Raw genomic sequence first — 20774 nt, 5'->3', positions numbered from 1 at the left:
TTAAAAAAAATAAATTTTGAGTACCCAATTCATTTTTTTCAATTAACGGGCAATTTAGCATGGCCAATCCGCCTACACTGCACATCTTTGGGTTGTGGGGCGAAACCCACACAAACTCGGGGAGAATGTGCAAACTCCACATGGTCAGTGACCCAGAGCCGGGATCGAACCTGGGACCTCGGCGCCGTGAGGCAGTAATGCTAACCACTGCGCCACCGTGCTGCCCGTGTTCATTTCCTCTTTAACCAGCAATGCAACGCCACCGCATTTTCATTTTTGTCTGTCTTTCCTAAATACTGAATACCCTTGGATGTTTAGTTCCCATCCCTGGTCACCCTGAAGCCATGTCTCCGTAATATTATGTCTCTGTTTATATCATAGATTAACACAATTAGCTCCTCCGCTTTATTGCGACTGCTCCGTGGGTTAAGGCACAAAGCATTTTGACTTGTATTTTTAACATTATTTGTCTATTCCCAATACTTTTTATTACTGTGACCCTGTTTGAGTTTGGCTCTTAGTTTCTCTGCCTATCACTTTTCTTATTCCCCTTTCTGTCTTTTGTTTTTGTCTCTGATTCCCCCTCCTCTGCAAGGTTCCCATTCACCTGCCTTTTTAGTTTAAACCCTCCCCAGCCACTCCAGCAAATGCTCCCCCGAGGACATCAGTCCCGGTCCTGCCCAGGTGCAACCCCTTCAGTTTGTAGTGGTCCCACCTTCCCCAGAACCGGTCCCAATGCTTCAGGAATCTGAAACTCTCCCTCTCACACCATCAAATATCCTGCTATTTCTACTCTGACTAGCACGTGGCACTGGTAGTCTGAGATCACTACCTTTGAGGTCCAACTTCTCAACTTTCTTCCTAACTCCCTATATTTTGCTTTCAGGACCTCATCCCCTTTTTTACCTACGGCATTTGTACCAATGTGTATCACAACCACTGGCTGTTCCTCCTCCCCCTCTAGAATGCCCTGTAACTACTCCTAGACATCTTTGACCCTAGCATCATGGAGGCAACACACCAACCTAGAGTCTCATTTGAAGCTACAGAATTGGCCATCTTTTCCTTTTACAATTGAATCCCCGATTACATGCCCACAATTTTACTCCTGCTCTCTGCAGCAAATTTGGCTGTTGCTGCTTTCCCCTGAGAGGTTATTCCCCTCAACACTATCCAAAGCGGTATATCTGTTTTGCAGAGGAATAGCTACAGGAGATTTCAGCAGTGCCTGCCTAGCTCCCTTGCTCTGGCTGGCGATAACCCATTCCCTGCCTGCCTGTGGAGTCTGAGCCTGCAGTGAGACCGCCTCTCTATACATGCTGGCAATGACACTCTCCACCTTGCGGATGCTCTAGAGTGTCCCCAACACCATTCCACTAAACGTGGACTCCCAGGAGCTGTAGCTGGAGACACGTCCTCCACACATGCTGGTCCTGGCTACTGGAAATGTTCCCGACTTACCACATGGAGTAAGAGAAGCGAACCACGATTTGAACTTTCTGCCGTGACTTACCCCTATTAATTAAACCGTTCGAAGATACTTGATGTTAGATTACATCCAATTCTCTGAGACCCTTCTTTTCTGGTCCTCATTCCTACCAATTATAACCCTTACAGAGTAAAAACTACAAAAGGTATTTTCAACTATAAGTGATAAATGTAGTCACAACATACTGACTTATCCATTAGCTCTTTCCTTTTTATCCTCAGCTGTTGCAGCAGGGCAAGGCCACTGACTGAAGATTTAAAAAAGTTACAAAGCAAGGAGAAAAAGCAAAAAGCACCTCTTCCCATTCTGCACCGAATCCCCATTCTGCTTCAAATTCCCGATACCCACTCTCACTCTGGTTGTCTCTCACTCAGGAAGTGTGTTCTCTCCCACTGCTCAGGTGCAAAGTTCACTGAGGGCACTAAAGGCATAGAGGGCAATACAGCTCACCAAGAATAAAAAGTTGCAGTTAAGATGAGAGATTTGAACTGAATTTTTTGCACAAATGGAGAAGCTTTCCATCATTTAAGCAAGCACTGGAGGCCTGGATCTGGAAGTCCCATTCCTGAACTCAGCCCCTACCATTTTGAGCAGGATTAGGGACAGGTTGAACTTTGGGCATGTTAAAGTGAAGCTGTCTTCGGTCTGATCTGATTTTTGCAAGGGGGGAGTAGGAAATAAAACTTGTGGACATTAGTCATTGTAGGAGAAGGCCTAAACTTATTGTAGTTCTTTGGAGAGTTAGGTACCCTTTTGGAGATAGTCCCAGAACATCTTTTGGAGAGACCAGATGACCTTTGGAGGATTAAGATGCTTTTTGGGAGAGATCAGGTGCCCTTTGGGACTGTTCAAAGTAGACATGTGCAAATATGGATGAACTCATTGTAACTGGCAAGTCCACTGGAATTTTCTATGAAAGTGCCTAAGGGAGCTCCAAGGCATTTAAATTTCCTGCCCTTTATATATTTGAGAAGTGCTGACAAAATCAATGCTTATTATTTCACTCTGCTTGTTGACACTCTCACTTCTCTAGCTCCCCTTCCTCTTCCCACTCACCCCCACAGACTTGGATTCTACCTGCACCACCTGCTGTATTTCCCCCCCTCTACCATACCTCACACCATGTGCCACCCATGGTTCTTACCAATCCAAGCTCCTCAGTCTCATTGTTTGGCAAGACTCAACAACTGAGCTAGAGAGGGGTTCAAAGGCAAAGGGTGTTGCAAATGGTTGGGGAATCTGGTAGAATGGGTGGATCTGTAATTAAAACTACATTAAATTTTTTAAAATTTGAGAACAAAGAAACACTTCCAGTCATGGAATTGAACACATACAAACAGAACACAGATCTCAAGGGGTGTGTCTTCAGCTCTTGATCTCTAACGGGGCCATTGCTTCACTGGCCATGCAATGCACCTGCAGACCTCTACATTTATCTCGTCATTAGATCCACACTGTGGCCGGGAGAGCAGTTTACCTCTGCAGACTCTGGAAAAGATAAGGCTGTACATCTTCACACCTCAGCAGCAAATGCCTCCGCTTTGCCCCTGGCTGAAAGATCTGAATAGTTAACAATTGTTAACATGGAAGGACTTGTTAAAATTCTCCTCTCTACCTGACCTGAAGTTTTGATTAAATTATTAATTGGGACATAAATAAAATTTGGCAAAGATTTAATTCTTAAGAATTAATAGCAATTCTACAAAACAATTGATGAAATTTTTTAAAAGTACACAATTTTTGTAAGTTTGGAAGTCTTGCTTCAACTGCACAGGATATTGGTGAGACCACACAAGAGTATTGTGTACAGTTTAGGGCTCCTTACTTAAGGAGGATATATAGTTCAGAGAATGTTCACTGGCTGATTCCTGGAATGAGGGGATTGCCTCATGTGGAAAAGATGAGCAAGTTGAGCCGATATTCAGTGAAATGTAGAAAAATAGGAGGTGACCTTATTGAACCATTTAAGATTCTGAAGGAGCTTGACAGAAGATGTGAAGACGACCTTTTTCCTTGTGGTGGAATCTAAAACTGGAGATGGGATGGGGGGGGGGGGAGTGCACAGTTTAAAAATAAGGGTTCTCCCATTTACAACTGAGATGAAGAGGATTTCTTTTTTCTGAGGATTGGTAATGTTTAGAATTCCCTTCCCCAGAGAGGAATAGAGGTTGGGTCATTGTACCTATTCAAAGCTGAATTAGATAGATTTTTGATCAAAAAGGGAGTCATGGATTATGGAGGACAGGTAAGAAAGTGGAGTTTAGGCCACAATCAGATGAGAGTCGATCTGATTTAATGACAAAGCAAGCTCCAAGGAGATGAATGGCCTAATCCTACTCCTGTTTCCTATGAGTTTTTGATCATTTGATCCATCTGAGATCATAATTTATGAAGAGAACAAAAAACTGTATGGGAGAACATGATATATACCATGAAGAAACAATACACCCACATGTTAACACTTATTGGGGTTTCGAAGAATTGTTTTTGCCCATTGGATTAATTCCAGCCCAATTATCATGGGTCTTGCATACTGTGACAGTATTATTGTTGCTTTGTTCAAAGGTTTTAAATGACTAACTTTCTGAACAAGTTGCACAATAAAATACTTTTGAAGTTTCACGGCACAAACTTTAGAATTATTTTTATCATATTATTTTACTACTTCATACTTTGAGCATAATTTGAAATAACTTACTGTAAACCAGTCATACCAGCGAGTGTCAGGGACATAGGCATATACAGTAGTCACCCCCTGAAATTAAGAGCGTGAAATGTTACTTATAGTTATAGTCAATGATAATCAATAAGTAAGTGTGCAATAAAATAAAAATGGACCCCTACCTTGTCCAACGCAGGACTAATCATCAATGCTCCACCCCAAAGGAACTGTCGATCAATAGTCCATGTATTTTTATCTTCAAAAAACCTTCACAAGCAAATTAAATAAAATCTTGAATTGGTTGAAGAACTAAGAAAATTTTAATCAGTGGATAATTTTAATATACTTACTCGTGAAGTAATGGTCTTATCACTGTACTGCCCTGAGAGTGAGCTTCGTACATCAATGTGTAGAGATATGGCAACAACTTATATCGTATTTGGAGAATATTCCTTGAAATGTTCTGGAATTTCTCATCCCAGGCCACGGGATCCTGTCTCTGAGAAATGAAAATGTAATCATTAAACTTGGTGAATGACTTAGCCAAAGCTACTATCAATCCCTGTGCACATAAACATTTCCGAGAAGAAATCTTCAAAATGTCTTGTTTTCTGCTGGAAAATGCTGCATAGCTATTTTGTGCCACCTTTGGTTGTACATATCCAGGCAATGTGTGAAAATTACAATCAGTTGATCCAGTTATAATATAAACAGGCTCTAAAAATGTAAGGATGAATTTCCATGGGGGTTCTCTTGCTTGTTTGCTGTATCTGCAAAATCCTGGAAAAACGGTATAAGCCGGGCGAATACCAATGTTTTCAATAGCTCTTCAAAGCAAAGTTCAATGGACATGTGTAAAAATTATTTCCCAATGTACCCATGTGGTGGAATATTTGGCTATAGAATATCTTATTTATTAAAGGAATTTCTTAAAAATATATTCATATAGGGTTTCTCACATTCTCAGGACATTGCAGAACACGTCATATTTGAGGTACTTTTGAAATGTCACTGTTGTAGACGAACATGATAATCAATGTGTTCACAGAAAGGGCACGAGGAGAAACCTCACTGCTCTTGAATGGTGTCCTTTGATCTTTTACATCAGGGAAGACTTGGTCCTGGTTTAACATTTCATCCTATAAAATTACATCTCTGATGGTGCAACAGTCTCTTCAATGATGAGACTTTGTTAATGACATTTCCATCCCCAATCCTGCTAAAACTCCTTTGAGGCTGTTAGTTCCTGCAGTGTAAGCCACCATTCTCCACCATCTCACCCAGGAGCCAAAAGGACACCCAGCACAGGGAGCAGGAACTGTCGGGGCACCATAGCTGAGCACACCCATTGCAATTGGAAATTGCATACATATGAATGTTCTGATTATGTCATGAAACCTATGGGTTGAGATTAACTAGCTTGGCTCTGCACAATCATGGGCCCTTCAGATAAAGGATGCAGAAGTTTGTTTTGGATATGCATATTGTTCATGACCTCAATATTTCAAACAGATTTCAAAAAGTAGACAGACTTGATTTTCTGGTGGACATGCATCAGGCACATACAGGAGTCTCAAGCCATTAGTATACACCCCTGTGCATTCTTCAGGGAGATAGCCTTCTAATTGGTCACTGTGATATTAGGGTTCTCAAAGCTGAAGGAATTATTGTGTGGGAATGAAGAAACAGCACCGCCAACAAGGTGATGTAAAAGAGTCACATGACTCTCATGGCTTAGACCAATATCTGTAGTCATGTGCATCTGTAAATAGTTATGTTCATACAATAAACCAGTTATTGTTCAAACAAATCTTATGTTTCTGCTTATGTCACTAAGCCTGCAGCACATTGGTGCTCTGGAATGGTTCTGGTTCCTAAACCAAACTTTGCGGCTGTGTCAACCAGACTTAATTTAACAAGCCTGTGGTTAGGGAAATCTACACAATATACTCAGTAGACGATAGTTTGACCAAGCTCTCCAAGAGTATGTTCTCAAAGCTCTATGCCAACAGCAGCTTTTGGCAGTTACCATTAAAAGAAAAATCTAAATTATTGACAACCTTTATTACCTGTTTGGCAGATTTTGCTTTAATGATTTGCCGTTTGGCATAAACGTAGCACACAATATTTTTCAACAAACAATGTCTCGCAAGGCCTGAAAGGTGCAATCTGCCTTCTGGATTAAGGCCAGGACTTTCCGTTTGGGAGGCAATGTTCCCCCGTTGCTCCAGTTTTACAATCCCCTTGTGCAAAGCAGGATGCAATTCAATGTTCCAAGCCATGCAAATTTATGTATGGCATAGATTTCGAGGGGATTCCCTGGGGAATCCTGATCTCGGCCGCCATCTTGAGCAGCCGGCACCCCGCCCACTAACCCCGCACTGAAAATCAGCCCCAACCACCCTCCCCATGGTATGTTGCCTCCCGGATGCAAGGGTACTGGATGTCTCAGAGTGGCTGCAGGATATTCTAAAGAGGGAGGGTGAACAGGCAGCTGTCATGGTGCATGTAGGCACCAACAATATAGGTAAAAAAACGGGATGAGGTCCTACATGCTGATTCTAGGGAGTTAGGAGGTGAACTAAAAATAAGAGATAGGCTAAATGGGTCATGAAATGTCGTTGGCAAACAGGATTAAGGAAAATCCGAAGGCTTTTTATACTTTGTTATATATAAGGCTCTTTATATGTAAAGAGCAAGAGGGGAGCCAGAGAAAGGGTTGGTCCATTCAAGGGTATTGGAGGAAATCTACGTATGGAACCAAAAGAAATGGGAGAGTTACTAATTGAATACTTTGCCTCAGTATTCGCCAAAGAGAAGGACCTGGTGAATGAGTAGAGGGTAGAGTGTGTAGATATTCTGAATCATGTTGATATTTATAAAGAGGTGTTGGACATCTTAAAAAGCACTAAAGCAGATAAGTCCCCAGGGCCTGATGGGATCTATCCCAAAATACTGAGGGAGAAAAGGGAGGAAATTGCTGGGGCCTTGATAGGAATCTTTGTATCCTCATTGGCTACAGGTGAAGTTCCAGAGGACTGTAGAGTAGCCAATGTTGTTCCATTGTTTAAGAAGGACAGCAGGGGTAATCCTGGAAATTATAGGCCAGTGAGCCTTACATCAGTGGTAGGGAAATTATTGGAAAGGATTCTCAGAGATAAGATTTACTCACATTTGGAAGCAAATTGACTTATTAGTGATGGACAGCATAGTTTAGTGAAGGCGAGGTTGTGCCTCACTAATTTTATCGAGTTTTTTGAGGAAGTGAGAAAGATGATAGATGTGGGAAAGGCAGTAGATATCGTATACATGGACTTCAGTAAAGCCTTTGACAAGGTACCTCATGGTAGACTGGTACAAAAGATGAAGTCACATGGGATCAGAGGAGAGCTGGCATGTTGGATACAGAACTGGCTTGGGCACAGAAGACAGAGGGTAGCAGGCTGTGACTAGCGGTGTTCCACAGGGATCAGTTCTGGGGCCTTTGCTGTTTGTGGTGTATATGAATGATTTAGAAGAAAATGTAGCTGATCTGATTAGTAAGTTCGCAGACAACACAAAAATTGGTGGATAGTGAAGAGGATTGTCTGTCAGAGGATACAGCAGGATATAAACTGGTCGGAGTCTTGGGTGGAGAAATGGCAATTGGAGTTTAATCCGGACAAGTGTGAGGTAATGCACTTTGGAAGGTCCAATGCATGTAGGAATTACACAATAAATGGGAGAACTCTTGCAAGTACTGACAGGCAGAGAGATCTTGGAGTGCATGTCCACTGATCACAGAGTGTCAATGCATATGGACAAGGTGGTCAAGAAGACACAAGGCATGCTGGCCTTCATTGGTCGGGGTATTGAATGTAAAAATTGGCAAATCATGTTGCAGCTGTACAGGACCTTAAGTAAGGCCTCATTTGGAATGTTGTGTACAATTCTGGTCGCCACATTACCGGAAGGTTGTAGATGCTTTGGAGAGGGTAGAGAATGTTGCGGTTTACAAGAATGTTGCCAGGTATGGAGAGGTTAGATAAACTCGGTCTATTCTCACTCGAACGACGGAGGTTGAGAGGCAACCTGATAGAGGTCTACAAGATTATGAGTGTCATGGACAGAGTGGATAGTCAGATGCTCTTTCCAAAGGAAGGAGAATCAAGTACTAGGGGACATAGGTTTAAAGTGCATGGAGAAAAGTTTAGAACAGGGGCGTCATTCTCCGACCCCCCGCCGGGTCGGAGAATGGCCGTTGGCCGCCGTGAATCCCGCCCCCACCGAAGTCTCCGGTACCAGAGATTGGGCGGGGGCGGGAATCGTGCCGCGCCGGTTGGCGGGACCCCCCACTCAATTCTCCGGCCCGGATGGGCCGAAGTCCCGCCAGAAATTGCCTGTCCCGCCGGCGTAAATCAAAGCTGGTATTTACCGGCGGGACCAGGCGGCGTGGGCTCCGGGGTCCTGGGGGGGGGGGGGCGGGGGGGGGGGGGCGCGGGGCGATCTGACCCCGGGGGGTGCCCCCACGGTGGCCTGGCCCGCGATCGGGGCCCACCGATCTGCGGGCGGGCCTGTGCCGTGGGGGGACTCTTTCCCTTCCGCCTCCGCCACGGCCTCCACCATGGCGGAGGCGGAAGAGACTCTCCCCATTGCGCATGTGTGGGAAACTGTCGGCGGCCGCTGACGCTCCCGCGCATGCGCCGCATTACCGCGCCAGCTGGCGGGGCAACAAACGCCATTTCCGCCAGCTGGCGGGGCAACAAATGCCATGTCCGCCAGCTGGCGGGGCGGAAATCCCTCCGGCGCCGGCCTAGCCCCTCAATGTTGGGGCTAGGCCGCCAAAGATGCGGAGCATTCCGCACCTTTGGGCTGGCGCGATGCCCGTCTGATTGGCGCCGTTTTTGGCGCCAGTCGGCGGACATCGCGCCGTTGGGGGAGAATTTTGCCCCAGATGTGCGAGGCAAGTTTTTTTACACATAGGGTGGTAACGATATGGGACTGGATTCTCCGATTTTAAGACGAAGTTCTGATGCCGTCATGAAAACTGTGGTAATTTACACCAGGAAAACCGGTGTGAAAAGGCCACTGATTCCTCATTTTGCTGGGGGCTAGCAGGGAGCCATCGTAGAGCTCACAGCTCGAGCTGCTGATACGGCCGCCAGCACTTCCGGTTAAGAGGCCGCGCATGCGCATGGCGTAATCAGCCATGTGGACTTGGACCGCCAAAGTAGTATCCCGCATTGGCCGCTCGCGTACCCCGGACCGCCTACCCACATCCCCGAATGAAGCCCCCCCGCCCACCGATCGGCCCTCCCCTGACTGTGGCGGCCAGGGACTGAGTCCGCAGTTGCCATGCGAGGATCCCGGAGCACACGTAAGCCATGCTGTCGTGAATCTGGCTGATCGGCAACGGAGCATTGTGGGGCAGGCCTCAGGCAATGGCCTGAGGCAGTGGATAATCGGTGCAGCATACACGGAGAATTGAAAAACTGGATTCTCCGCCACGTCGACGAACGCGATTTCAGCATCGGGGAGCGGCATCCGGCATCCAGCCTACGGAACGCGCTGCTTGGGGAGATGGTGGTAGCAGGTATGATAGCGGCATTTAAGGGACATCTAGACAAATATATGAATAGGGTGGGAATGGATGGATACGGACTCCATAAGTGTATATGGTTTTAGTGTTGGCAGGTACCATGGTCGGTGCAGGCTTGGAGGCCGAAGGGCCTATTCCTGTGCTGCATTGTTCTTTGTTCACACAGCAGCTCCCCACCCTCATATTGGGCGAGATTCTCCGACCCCCCGCCGGGTCGGAGAATCGCCGGGGGCTGGCATGAATCCCGCCCCCGCTGGTTGCCGAATTCTTCGGGGCACAGGAGATTCGGCGGGGACGGGAATCGCGCCGCGCCGGTTGGCATGCCCCCCCCCCCCCGCGATTCTCCGGCCCGGATGGGCCGAAGTCCCGCTGCTAGGATGCCTGTCCCGCCGGCGTGGATTAAACCACCTCTCTTACCGGCGGGACAAGGCGGCGCGGGCGGGCGCCGGGGTCCGGGGGGGGGGGTCACAGGGCGATCTGGCCCTGGTGGCCTGGCCCGCGATCGGGGCCCACTGATCCGCGGGCGGGCCTGTGCCGTGGGGGGCACTCTTTTCCTTCTGCCTTCGCCACGGTCTCCACCATGGCGGAGGCGGAAGGAAAAGACTCTCTCCACAGCGCATGCGCGGGGATGCCGTGAGCGGCCGCTAACGCTCCCGCGCATGCGCCGCCCGGAGATATCATTTCCGCGCCAGCTGGCGGGGCACCAAAGGCCATTTCCGCCAGCTGGCGGGGCGGAAATTAGTCCGGCGCGGGCCTAGCCCCTCAAGGTTGGGGCTCGGCCCCCCAAGATGCGGAGGAATCCTTTGGGGCGGCGCGATGCCCGACTGATTAGCGCTGTTTTTGGCGCCGGTCATCGCGCTGATACCGGAGAATTTCGCCCATTATCCGGGTGCCCCCGTCACCCCCAAGTACGGGGGTGACTTGACTCACCCCCCCCCCCCCCAGGGATCACTGTAATAAGGGGACCCGCCATTATGACCCCCTGCCTAAAGGAGCCCACTCCACAGACGCCCCCCACACACAACCTCCCTTCCCCCACCCCCAGAAAAGAGACCCCTGTCTAGAAGCTAGCGAGAAGTCCAGACAGGGACTGTGGGAAGCATTCTAGCTGTAATACTTACCTTGCCACTCCACATGTCCATTCCTTGAAGATGAGCAGCTATGCCTGCGTCTGGTTCCCACAGATTCACTGTCTGCAATCCATTCGTGGCTTTAGTGATTTGTGATTGACAGCTCGTAAAAATCACCTGCCACTTTGGTCCATTCATATCCCATCACCCTTCAATGGCCCAAGTGGTGAAACCCCAATGTTTGTAAACATTGCCCATATCAAAGAGAGGAAGTGGAGTGAAATCACATGCTTGAGTATTGGAATGCACTAAGTGCAACTTACATCTCTCTGATGTGGCCCTCTAAATAGATGTAAATGGGTCATTATGACCCCCATTTGCATTTAATTCCATGCTCCCACCGGTGTGCAGCTTGGAACTCTTTCACGCTGCCAGCGAGGGGTCAAGCATAGCATTCGGGTTTGCGTCCGGTGCCGATTACACTTTTGCCCTGATGCCCTATTCACTGTCCCATCGGGGACTGAATTCTGGGTATCCCGCCAAAAGAAATTGTAATTCTCATTGGCACGGTGATACCATGACTTCTGGAGTATGACTCTCTTGGACACAGTTCAACATCACTTCAAATACAAAGTATCGAGACTTCACGTGTACTGACAACACCAAGAGTTACTGGGAACTTGAGAGATGAGAAACTTCTATGTTGTCGTCACTGCTTCTTGTTAAGTATAGGTAAAGTCTTACTTAATAAATTCTACTTGATTCATAAATACTAGTTATTTGTATCTTGGGGGTGAAGTACATCTGAGGACCCTAGTATTAGAAATTAAACATTTGGAACTTCGAATTTGTTTTAATAAGAAGGGTTTATGCCTCAAAGCCCCAAACCGTATATGTGGGCGGTACTGTTTCTCCAGTTCCACAGAATAACCTTCTCAGCACTGAGCACCCGAATACAACATCTCTTCACCAAGTCTTTTGTCCAAATATATTTACATTCTACCCCTTCTCCTTCCAAGTCTCTGATTTCACAGGTTTGATCAATCTGGAGGTTTCCCAACTCTCCATGATAGTGTCCATGTGAAGTTTGGAAGATTGATAGTCTCCTCCTGGACTTCTTTCCTTTGACTTGGTTGGTCTTCAGGAAGAGTTGCAGTACCTGGTGCATTGTCAATTTAACTCTCAACAACTGGTTCTCACAAATATATAATTTAATGTTCTCTATGAGGAATGAGGATAAGATTTCTCCTGTTCCTACTTATTGTGAATTCTGGGGTATGAATTAAGTAAGTCTGCTGTTGATCGTCAATTCTTTGGACAATGCCGCCTTCTCTGCTTTGTCTTTATCCTTAGCTCTCTGATAGCAGCAAACTGCTAATTGGTGTGAAAACAATGGTCGTCTTAAGAAATTTCTATTTGTATTGGTAAACAAAATAATTAAGGTATAGTTTTATTTGGCTTTAATTCAATGTTTCTGTACCTGGAAGACTAAAACTTATAGTTAGATTCATGCTGGAAAAAGGTGTTTGTATGTGTGGAGGTTGGTTTCAATTCCAACCGTGATTCTATTGTACTTAGAGATGGCTATGTCATGAAGGGTCAATAAACCAGCATTGGTTGCTTAATAACTGGGGCCTTGTCAAGTAGGGAAGCTTTTAAGTTTTAGTTTAGCTGAAATCGATAGCAGTTGGAGATAGGTAGTGAGAAAAGGCAACTCTCACAGCTCTGCTAGAAGCAATTGGCTTTAAACAGGAACATCTCTCTCAGTCTTGTTCGAAGAAAAGCCATATTATGGAGTAATGGTTAAGTAAACAGTTGCTGGAAACCTAAAATCCAGTTGAGGAATATAGAGAAATAAAGAGAAGTTTCCAAGAAGTTTGGAGTTAATGTAACAGAGGAAACTGGGATAGTCAGATTATTGTTCAATAAAGTCATAGTGTTGAAGAGGCATTGGATCGTGAGAAGCCAGAAATATATCTGCAGTAGTGCTGAGGTTTGTGAGAAATTACTAGTTTGTGAGAGATTATTTGAAATGATTGTGGAAATCGGTGGCTGGACCTCAGAGTTTGTGTAAAAACCTCCAAGACAAAGGAAACCTAAAGGGAGAGATGTAAAACCTGAAAGTGAAATCGTGATAGAACAAACAGAGGGAAAGCTTAATTTAAAAGAAGATTTGAAAGTGTAACGTTTGAAAGCGGAATTTGAAATCACTTGTGTGGAAACTGGAGTTCAGTGAGACAAGGTGGTTCATGGTATAAGAATCATCTGGTGGGATTTTGAGGAGAAAATCACAAACATTCACTTGAGTTCAGAGGAAAGTGCGTCTTACCACAGTCATTTTGCGTGCTTAAAAGGGACTTTGTGTGCGATGAGAACATTGTAGCTTAAATTGACACCCTATAAAGAATGTCAAGAGGGTTCCCAAATCTGGAGGCCCAATGAGAAAGACAGCAACCCCAGTGCTTGATCTTGGTTTTCTCTTAGACTATGCAATGATCGACAAACATATCATCCTGTCAGGAGTGAAGGAAAATCCACTGAAAGGATAGTGACAGGCAGGATTGTGGCTTTTCATCCCTGTGACCCCCATCTTTGGGACATGGGGCCTTAGGTTCCCACGACTCCCTGCCATGCCATCAGAATGTCACCTTGATTGAGCTGGCAGCCTCTGTACATGGCAGGGTACACTCTGAAGGCAGGAGAATACTGTTGCCATTGCAAAATGGTCCCTAAGTGGGAACTACTTGACACCCACCTCCACGGCGCTGGAAGCCGAGCTGGATGCTAATCATCCATGGATTCTTCCCTATTTTCACAACCACCTGTCTCCAACCCCAACTCCATGGGGCGGAAGAATCCAGCCCTTGATCTTGGCTTTCTCTCAGACTATGTTATGATCAACAAACATATTATTCTATCACTGAACCGGTGAGCAGCTGACCTGCGTAAAAAGCTATGTACACCATTATAAATCAATACTAATATTCAAATAATATTTTAAATCAAACATTTGCCATGTTTTTTCAATCAACAGGCATTTCCTCAGTAATTTCTTTTAGAAAAGTCTGAAAACCAGTACTTCACTTAGACAGGATTTCAGCCACACAATTTATTCAGTTTTACAACCATTTAAACTGCTGCCAGATTAGTTTATTACTAAAGTCAAATTCAATGCACATTACACTAACATTATTTCAGGTAAACAGAATGTGAAAGGAAATTATTTTAGTTCTAAGTTTCATCAACACGCAAACTTTGGACATGAGCCTGTACACATGCTTGTCTATGTATTCTTTCCAGAGCTTACATAATGTAATTAACAGAGCATTCATTCATCAAAATATGTTATTTTACTGACAAGGTAAAGTGAGAGGCAGGTAAACAAATCTGTCTTGCTTCTCAGTGGCTTTGCTCCTTAAATTATTTGTGCTTTCTCTCTGGTTGCCATGGAATTCAGAAATTCTGGAATGCAGCTGATCTGAGCTGACCCTGTTATTTTTCCAGTGCAGCAAATTGTGTTATACCAAATGCAATATTATCACATTTAACATGAAGCACATTTCTTTTTACGAATAGTACAGGTGTGTTATTTATTTTTCACGATTATATGACCGTTCATGGTGATAACTAATAATTGTTACAGGTTTTATTGCACAGCTAAAGAAGAATTTCTAAATTGACTATCCACCTGAAAACGTGCTTAGTGACCTTTATCCACTTCAGGAGCCTGGTTGAGATGAAATATTTTAAACAATTTGGTGATTTTATGTTGTGCTATCTTACCCCACCAATGGTTTGCACCATTTTAAAACGGACTTCTTATTGTGCCCATTGGTGAGTTTTCATGTGCAGATCGGGATTAGAACTGGGTGTTGTATGCACATTTCAGTAAGTTCCACAACTGATAGATCTAAAGCGACCCAGCAATGCAAGTTTTGGCATTCCTTTATTGAAACTGAAATGCTCATCCAGGCCCCAGAAAATTTCCTAGGCTGTTGAATAACACTGGTCAGCGCACCTCATTGGCTGCCATATCCTACTGACCTAGGACAACCCAGTGCCATTCACCGCGCTCCACTGGCCATCATGTTCCAATTGACAGCACGTTCCATTAATCAGCGCACTCCACCGGTTAGCACACTTCACCATTGACCACACTCCACCAATCATCTCAATTCACCAATACCACACTCCACTGCCCAGCACCTTTCATCAATCACTGCCGTCTACCAATCACCATGCTCCAGCAGTTGGCATTCGCAACCACTCGCCAGCACACTTCATCAATTGCCATGCTCTAATCAAAGTACCCCACCTACCAAATGTTTGGGTGTCAAAAGATCAAAATCAACTCTCTTATTGTTCCGAAACAACTCTCCATTTTTCCATTCGCAACATTCTAATTAAATGCCTATACTTTAAACTGTTCCATACAGAGGAATAGACTTAAAGAAAAATAACAAGTATTTCTTCCTCGGTCTCAAATTACCCTCCTTCATCTTGTCATACATTTTGTTCACAGCATTAGAAGTCGATTCATGATCTAAAAATCCCAAGATGGATATCTTACTGAAACTATTAGCATTGTATTCAGTTGTAATCGTAATTGATGGCAATATCTTAAATTTGTCAATCAGTTCCAGCAATTCAATGTATTATGTGCCAGGCTAATTTCAAAACAAAGTTAATTTTCAATCTCAATTCCCAAAGAAATTCATTAGTTTATGAAGAAATTAAAGATTTAAAGCCAAAGTTGATAGCACAGCCTCGAAGGACAAATCTTTGCTAATATTATCCTAATATTGCTCAAGCCCTTAATACATGATGCAATTTCTTCAGACTTTGCAGTCACTGTTGAAATGAAGAAAACTACTCATAAAGAGGCAATATCACTGTGACATGGTTTCCCTTTTCCCAATGTTAATTTCATTCTGACATCAGCAATAGAGGATCTCTGGCATCTGGCAACACATTGTCAACAAGCAAAGCGACCAATCACACTGAATATTTCTTACAGACAGCAAACCAGGAAGTAAAATAGACTGATTGTCCCCTTACTTTTTAATGAAGGAAAGTAACATACATATTAGGACAAATACATTGGATTATTGTAGAAGCTGAAATATCATAAATAAACTTACAAAATAATAAAAAATTAAAATCCATAGATATTTTCCTCATAATGTAGAAATGTGACATTCTGCAGTTGTAAATCTAGTTCTACAGTGCCAGGGACATGGTTCGACAGTAATAATTATACAGTATGGAATTCAAAACTCAAGTTATAATTTATTCAACCACGATATAACTTTTTAAAATGAATTTTACATTGAGACTGACAGCATAGAAAATGGAAGTTCTTGTCAAAGTAAGTGACTTCTAAGATTGCCATCAGCAATGGTTTTAACTTTAAAGTTCAGAAACATTTGAAATGAATTATTCAGGATGTGGCTAATCATTACTGATAACTGATATAAGTAATCGTAGAAAGAAAAACGTTGAATGGGGAACTGAAATGTATTTGCAGAATAAGGTCAGCGTAAAAAAGATGGTTGCTAGAAATGACTAAAGTTATGAACTACAAATAGACAATAGTGCTAACGAGTTTCAGAATCTTAAGTACTGTTCATTTCTCAGGGATTAATAGAAAAAGGTTGAAGGCAAGTATTTTATCGGATTCACAATCTCTTTGTTTCAATTTCCAAAGTAACCCTGTGTTTCAACTTCTATATTCAATGCAGAATGCCAGATTGTACATTGACTGCTGAATTTAAAACTTTACATTCTCCTTTGAAGTTAAGCAAAACTGACTTACTCTGCTCCCCAATCCATTGTGGTTCCTAGAATAGGGATAGAATGCTCCAAGCTGCATCCAGCGAAGACACAGTTCATAGGTACTATTCTTAAAAAAGCCACAAATATCTGCTCCAGTCTGAGGGTTAATAACATTTATATTATTCCACAAGAAACTGCTGAATTTCAGCATGATGCAATGAAAAATGGCTTTCAGCACATTCTGTACAAAACACTTCCAAATAGACTTACGTAGGAAATTCCAAATAGACTGAACTCCATCATTCCTAGAACACACAACAGGCAATTATTTCATTACATATTATAATGATTCCAGTGGAGACCGATGAGTTTTAAAATGCTGTTCAAACTCCCAGTGAGCGACTGAAAGGATCACATGACTTTTATTGTAACACACAATCTAAAAGCAATACTGACAAACCGCTATTTCAATAGGCAACTTATTCTATGAGCTACAGAAAGGTTTTTCTGTTACCTTTTAAAACAACCGAGCATCCTCCTTCGATGATTATACTCTAATCTGTCCCTTAAGTGGACATTCTGTTCTCCAGAAACAAGCTTCTGATTGTTTTTATCTTCTCTCCTTTCCCAGCCGGATATCTGCTAATCCCCAAACTGACTTTCACGGTAAGGGTTACCATGGAGATCCCACCCTCCTTCCAAAGTTAGGCAAATTTTCCTCCCAGTTTAAATCATCACATGAACTTGGTTTCTTCAATCCAAGCACGAGGTGCCACCACATTCTGCAGGTGAATAATAGTCTAGCTGCCTCTATAATCTCTGCTCTCTCCCTCCATCAGATTCTTGCAGACTGACCATGTCTCTGAGGTTCAGGGATATCTTGAAAAAGGCCCCGTAACGTGATCCCACAAATGATTTCTATGGACACATCTGCTCTCAAACCCCTTCTCCATGGCAATGTGAATCACACAATCAGATTGGAGGTTAGATTAGTTTAGGTTACTAGCTCTGTTTGAGTTTTTGAAATTGCTGAGTGTTTTGAGCAGTTGCTTAGAGGTGGTGAAGTCTGCAGGAAGTGATACTGACATGGGAAGGTATTGGTTTTTACAACAAGAGGTCTGGGCTCACAATTTTCTCCAAGTTGCAGATGACATTCCAGCAGTACCACTGCCCCCTCCTCTTCCCACCTCCAGCGGAAGGAGATGATGCAGAGGCAGAGAAGGAACAAGATGAGGGGGGAAGGGCTTTCAGCTTTAAGCGTTATCTACCGAGGGTCTGCTGGAAACAAGTGGGCGGAATTCTCCGACCCTCCCGCCGGATCGGAGAATTGGCGCCGCGCCGCGCGAATCGCGCCACGCTGCTGGGACGCAATTGGCGCCGGCATGGTCGGCGCGGCGCCGGTTTGGGTATGCGCCGACTCTCTGGCCCGCGCCGGCGTGCCGACTCTCGAGCGGTCATCATCAAAAAGCGGCGTTCTAACATCCTCTGAGCTGGCGGGACCTCGGCGTTGAAGGGGGGGGGGGGTTGCCTGACACCAGGGGGGCCTCCATAGTGGCCTGGCCCGTGATCGGGGCCCACCGATCGGCAGGCCGGCATCTCTGCCCCCCGGCCTCCTTTCCTCCGCGCCAGCTCCTGTAGCCCTGCGCCATTTGGCGCCGGGGCCGGCGGGGGAAAGAAGGCGCCGGGCATAGGCCGCTCCAGCGCCATCCTAGCTACCTGTGGGCCGCAGAATGGGGTCCCCGAACGGGCGCTGACGCCAGAGTAAAACACTCCCAATTTTACTCCGGCATCGGCACTTAGCCACCCAATGGGAGAATCCCGCCCAGTATTCTTACTCCAAGAGCAGTATCCTTGTTGCCTGTGATTCACGGAGACGACATTCAGAACTCTACCACTTCTTGGAACTAGACCTGCTGCTGCAAAATCACGCAAGCTCGGGATGGTTAGAGGCCATGGGCTCTGACATGTCAGCATTCTTCCAGGATGGTACAAGCGACGTTCCCAACATCTGACTGTTCACCATCCACTACAGCATCCAGGTGGCTGTGACTCTTTATGCCAGGAGAGGGGACTTTGTTGTCTTCTTTCTCACCAGGCAGAGGTGGGTGAAGCGTGGAAATGGCTTTGCCAGTGTAGCGCGCTTCCTCTTGGTGCAGATCCATTGGCTGTACACATGCAGCTTTGCTGCGATGTAGCGCAAGGGAAACATTTTCACTTGCTGAATATGACCATACTTGAAGAATTCCATTATCCTGGCAACCGTCAGTCTGCTCATACATCAATTTTTAAGCCATCGCGTCACACCATAGGTTGGCTGCTACCTGTTCCACGTCCTTCCATAACCCAGCCTCACATGATCAGCAAGAGCTGTGCTGCCACAAGAAACATATTATAAATGGGGGGTAGAAGCAAATGTTCCACAGCTTCAGCACACCCGGGAAGTCCTCCATAGCGGTGTCCTGAATCACCCGAGAGTACAGCCCTTCCATCACAGGTTCAGTAAGGTCCTCAGGAAGAGGAGGTGGATGAGGTAGCGGAAAGAGAACAAGAGGAGAAGAGAGCAGACAGCAACAAAACAAGAGGAGGAGCAGAAAAGAGACAGCGACAGACCTATGTTCTGTACGGGCTGTCCATGAGCACCTCATCTCACTTCAGTTCCTGAGGATACAACCTCAGATCTGTGTTGTCCAACAGCCCCACATTTTTCATCAGCATTGATAGAGGATTAACTCGCTAACAGGAAGCAGAGAATTTGGACAAATGGGTGATTTTCAGGTTGGCAAATGGTAACTGGTGGAATAAGACAGGGATCAGTGCTGGGGCATGCGCTGTTTACAATCTATATGAATTAGTTGCATGAAGTACTTGGTGTATTGTAGCCAAAGGACTGACAAAAAGCTGTTTAGGTTTGCTTTCCTGAGATCCAAGACAAGGGTGCACTGCAATCAATACACATTAGCTGCGGTTGGTATGTCCTTGCTGAGTAGGAATGTAAAGGCCAAACTGCGAGTCTACCAAGCCTGCGTCCTCAGTGCATTCATTTTCAGTGGTGAGACCTGGAACACATAGGCTTAGGCAGGAGAAAATACTGAACAGTTTCCACCTTCACTATCTCAGACTTAACCTTGGGTTCTCTTTGCAGGACAAGGTCACTGACTCAGAAGTGCTGGAGCATGCTAAATCCATCAGTGTACACTGATTTCAAAGTCAATGATGCCTGCATAGGCTCGGCCACGTTCTTTGGATGGGTGACGGCCCAAAGAGCTTGTGATGATGACCTGACCACTGGCTCACGGCCTTCTGGGAATCCATTATTCCCCTACAGGGACAACTGCAAACAACATGTGAAGATGGCAGACATTGACACTGACAACTGGAGAATGTCTGGCCACAGTTCAACCACGGTTGGTTGATTGTTTGGAAAGGGTATTGGAAGAGAAGCTCAGCTGGCTGAGAAAAGGGCCTAGAAAAAACAGAGGCCAATGAATTGTGCAATTTCTTAGTCCAATGTCTTCCATTGTAGGGACTGCCATGTCAGACTGGATTCCTGAGCCACAGCAGGCGGTGCTCAATACAAAGTTGATCATCACAGCACAAAACATTATCTTACGAGACTGAAGGCTACCATCCAATATAATTACACCAGAAATGGTTTGAAATAGCTCACCTTTTAGAGTGTTAATTAAACCAGAGATATTTGGAAAGCTGGAGGCTAATTCGTGATAGTGATGAAATAGCACAACTGACCTCAGTATCCTTCGGTTAAAGAAAAAATTACATCAGGCTCCCATTTCTCATTCGCATTCAGCAAAATAGACCATAAGACCATAGGGTATAAGAGCAGAATCAGGCCATGCAGCCCATCAAATCTGCTCTACCATTCGATCATGGCCGATATGTTTTCATCCCCATCCCTCTGTCTTCTTCCCATAACCCCTAATCTCCTTATTAATCAAGAACCTATCTATATTTGTCTTAAAGACACTCGGTGACTTGGCCTCCAAAGCCTTTTCAATGCCACAGATTCACCACCCTCTGGCTGAATAAATTCCTCCTCATCCCTGTTTTAAAGGATCGTCCCTTCAGTCTGATGCTGTGCCTTCAGTTTCTAGTCCCTCCTACCAGTGGAAACATCTTCTCCACGTCCACTCTATCTAGGCCTCTCAGTATTCTGTAAGTCTCAGTTAAGATCCCCCTCAT

The 20774-nt window shown here is 45.0% G+C and overlaps 1 protein-coding gene across 1 annotated transcript in view; it reads right to left on the bottom strand.

Moving 5' to 3' along the window:
- Positions 1–20774, bottom strand: part of si (sucrase-isomaltase) — a 257508-nt gene that overhangs the window by 19103 nt on the left and 217631 nt on the right. The window contains exons 40-44 of the mRNA XM_072474450.1: positions 16845–16879; positions 16615–16731; positions 4502–4650; positions 4334–4418; positions 4188–4244 (exon numbers count right to left, since the gene is read on the bottom strand). Of these exons, the coding sequence (XP_072330551.1) occupies positions 4188–4244; positions 4334–4418; positions 4502–4650; positions 16615–16731; positions 16845–16879 (443 nt within the window). The remainder of the gene's footprint in view (positions 1–4187; positions 4245–4333; positions 4419–4501; positions 4651–16614; positions 16732–16844; positions 16880–20774) is intronic.

Source organism: Scyliorhinus torazame, chromosome 14 (genome assembly GCF_047496885.1).
Source record: "Scyliorhinus torazame isolate Kashiwa2021f chromosome 14, sScyTor2.1, whole genome shotgun sequence".
Taxonomy (NCBI): Eukaryota; Metazoa; Chordata; class Chondrichthyes; order Carcharhiniformes; family Scyliorhinidae; genus Scyliorhinus; species Scyliorhinus torazame.
Note: the sequence above shows the minus strand (reverse complement) of the source record. Positions and strands in the feature narration are given on the sequence as shown.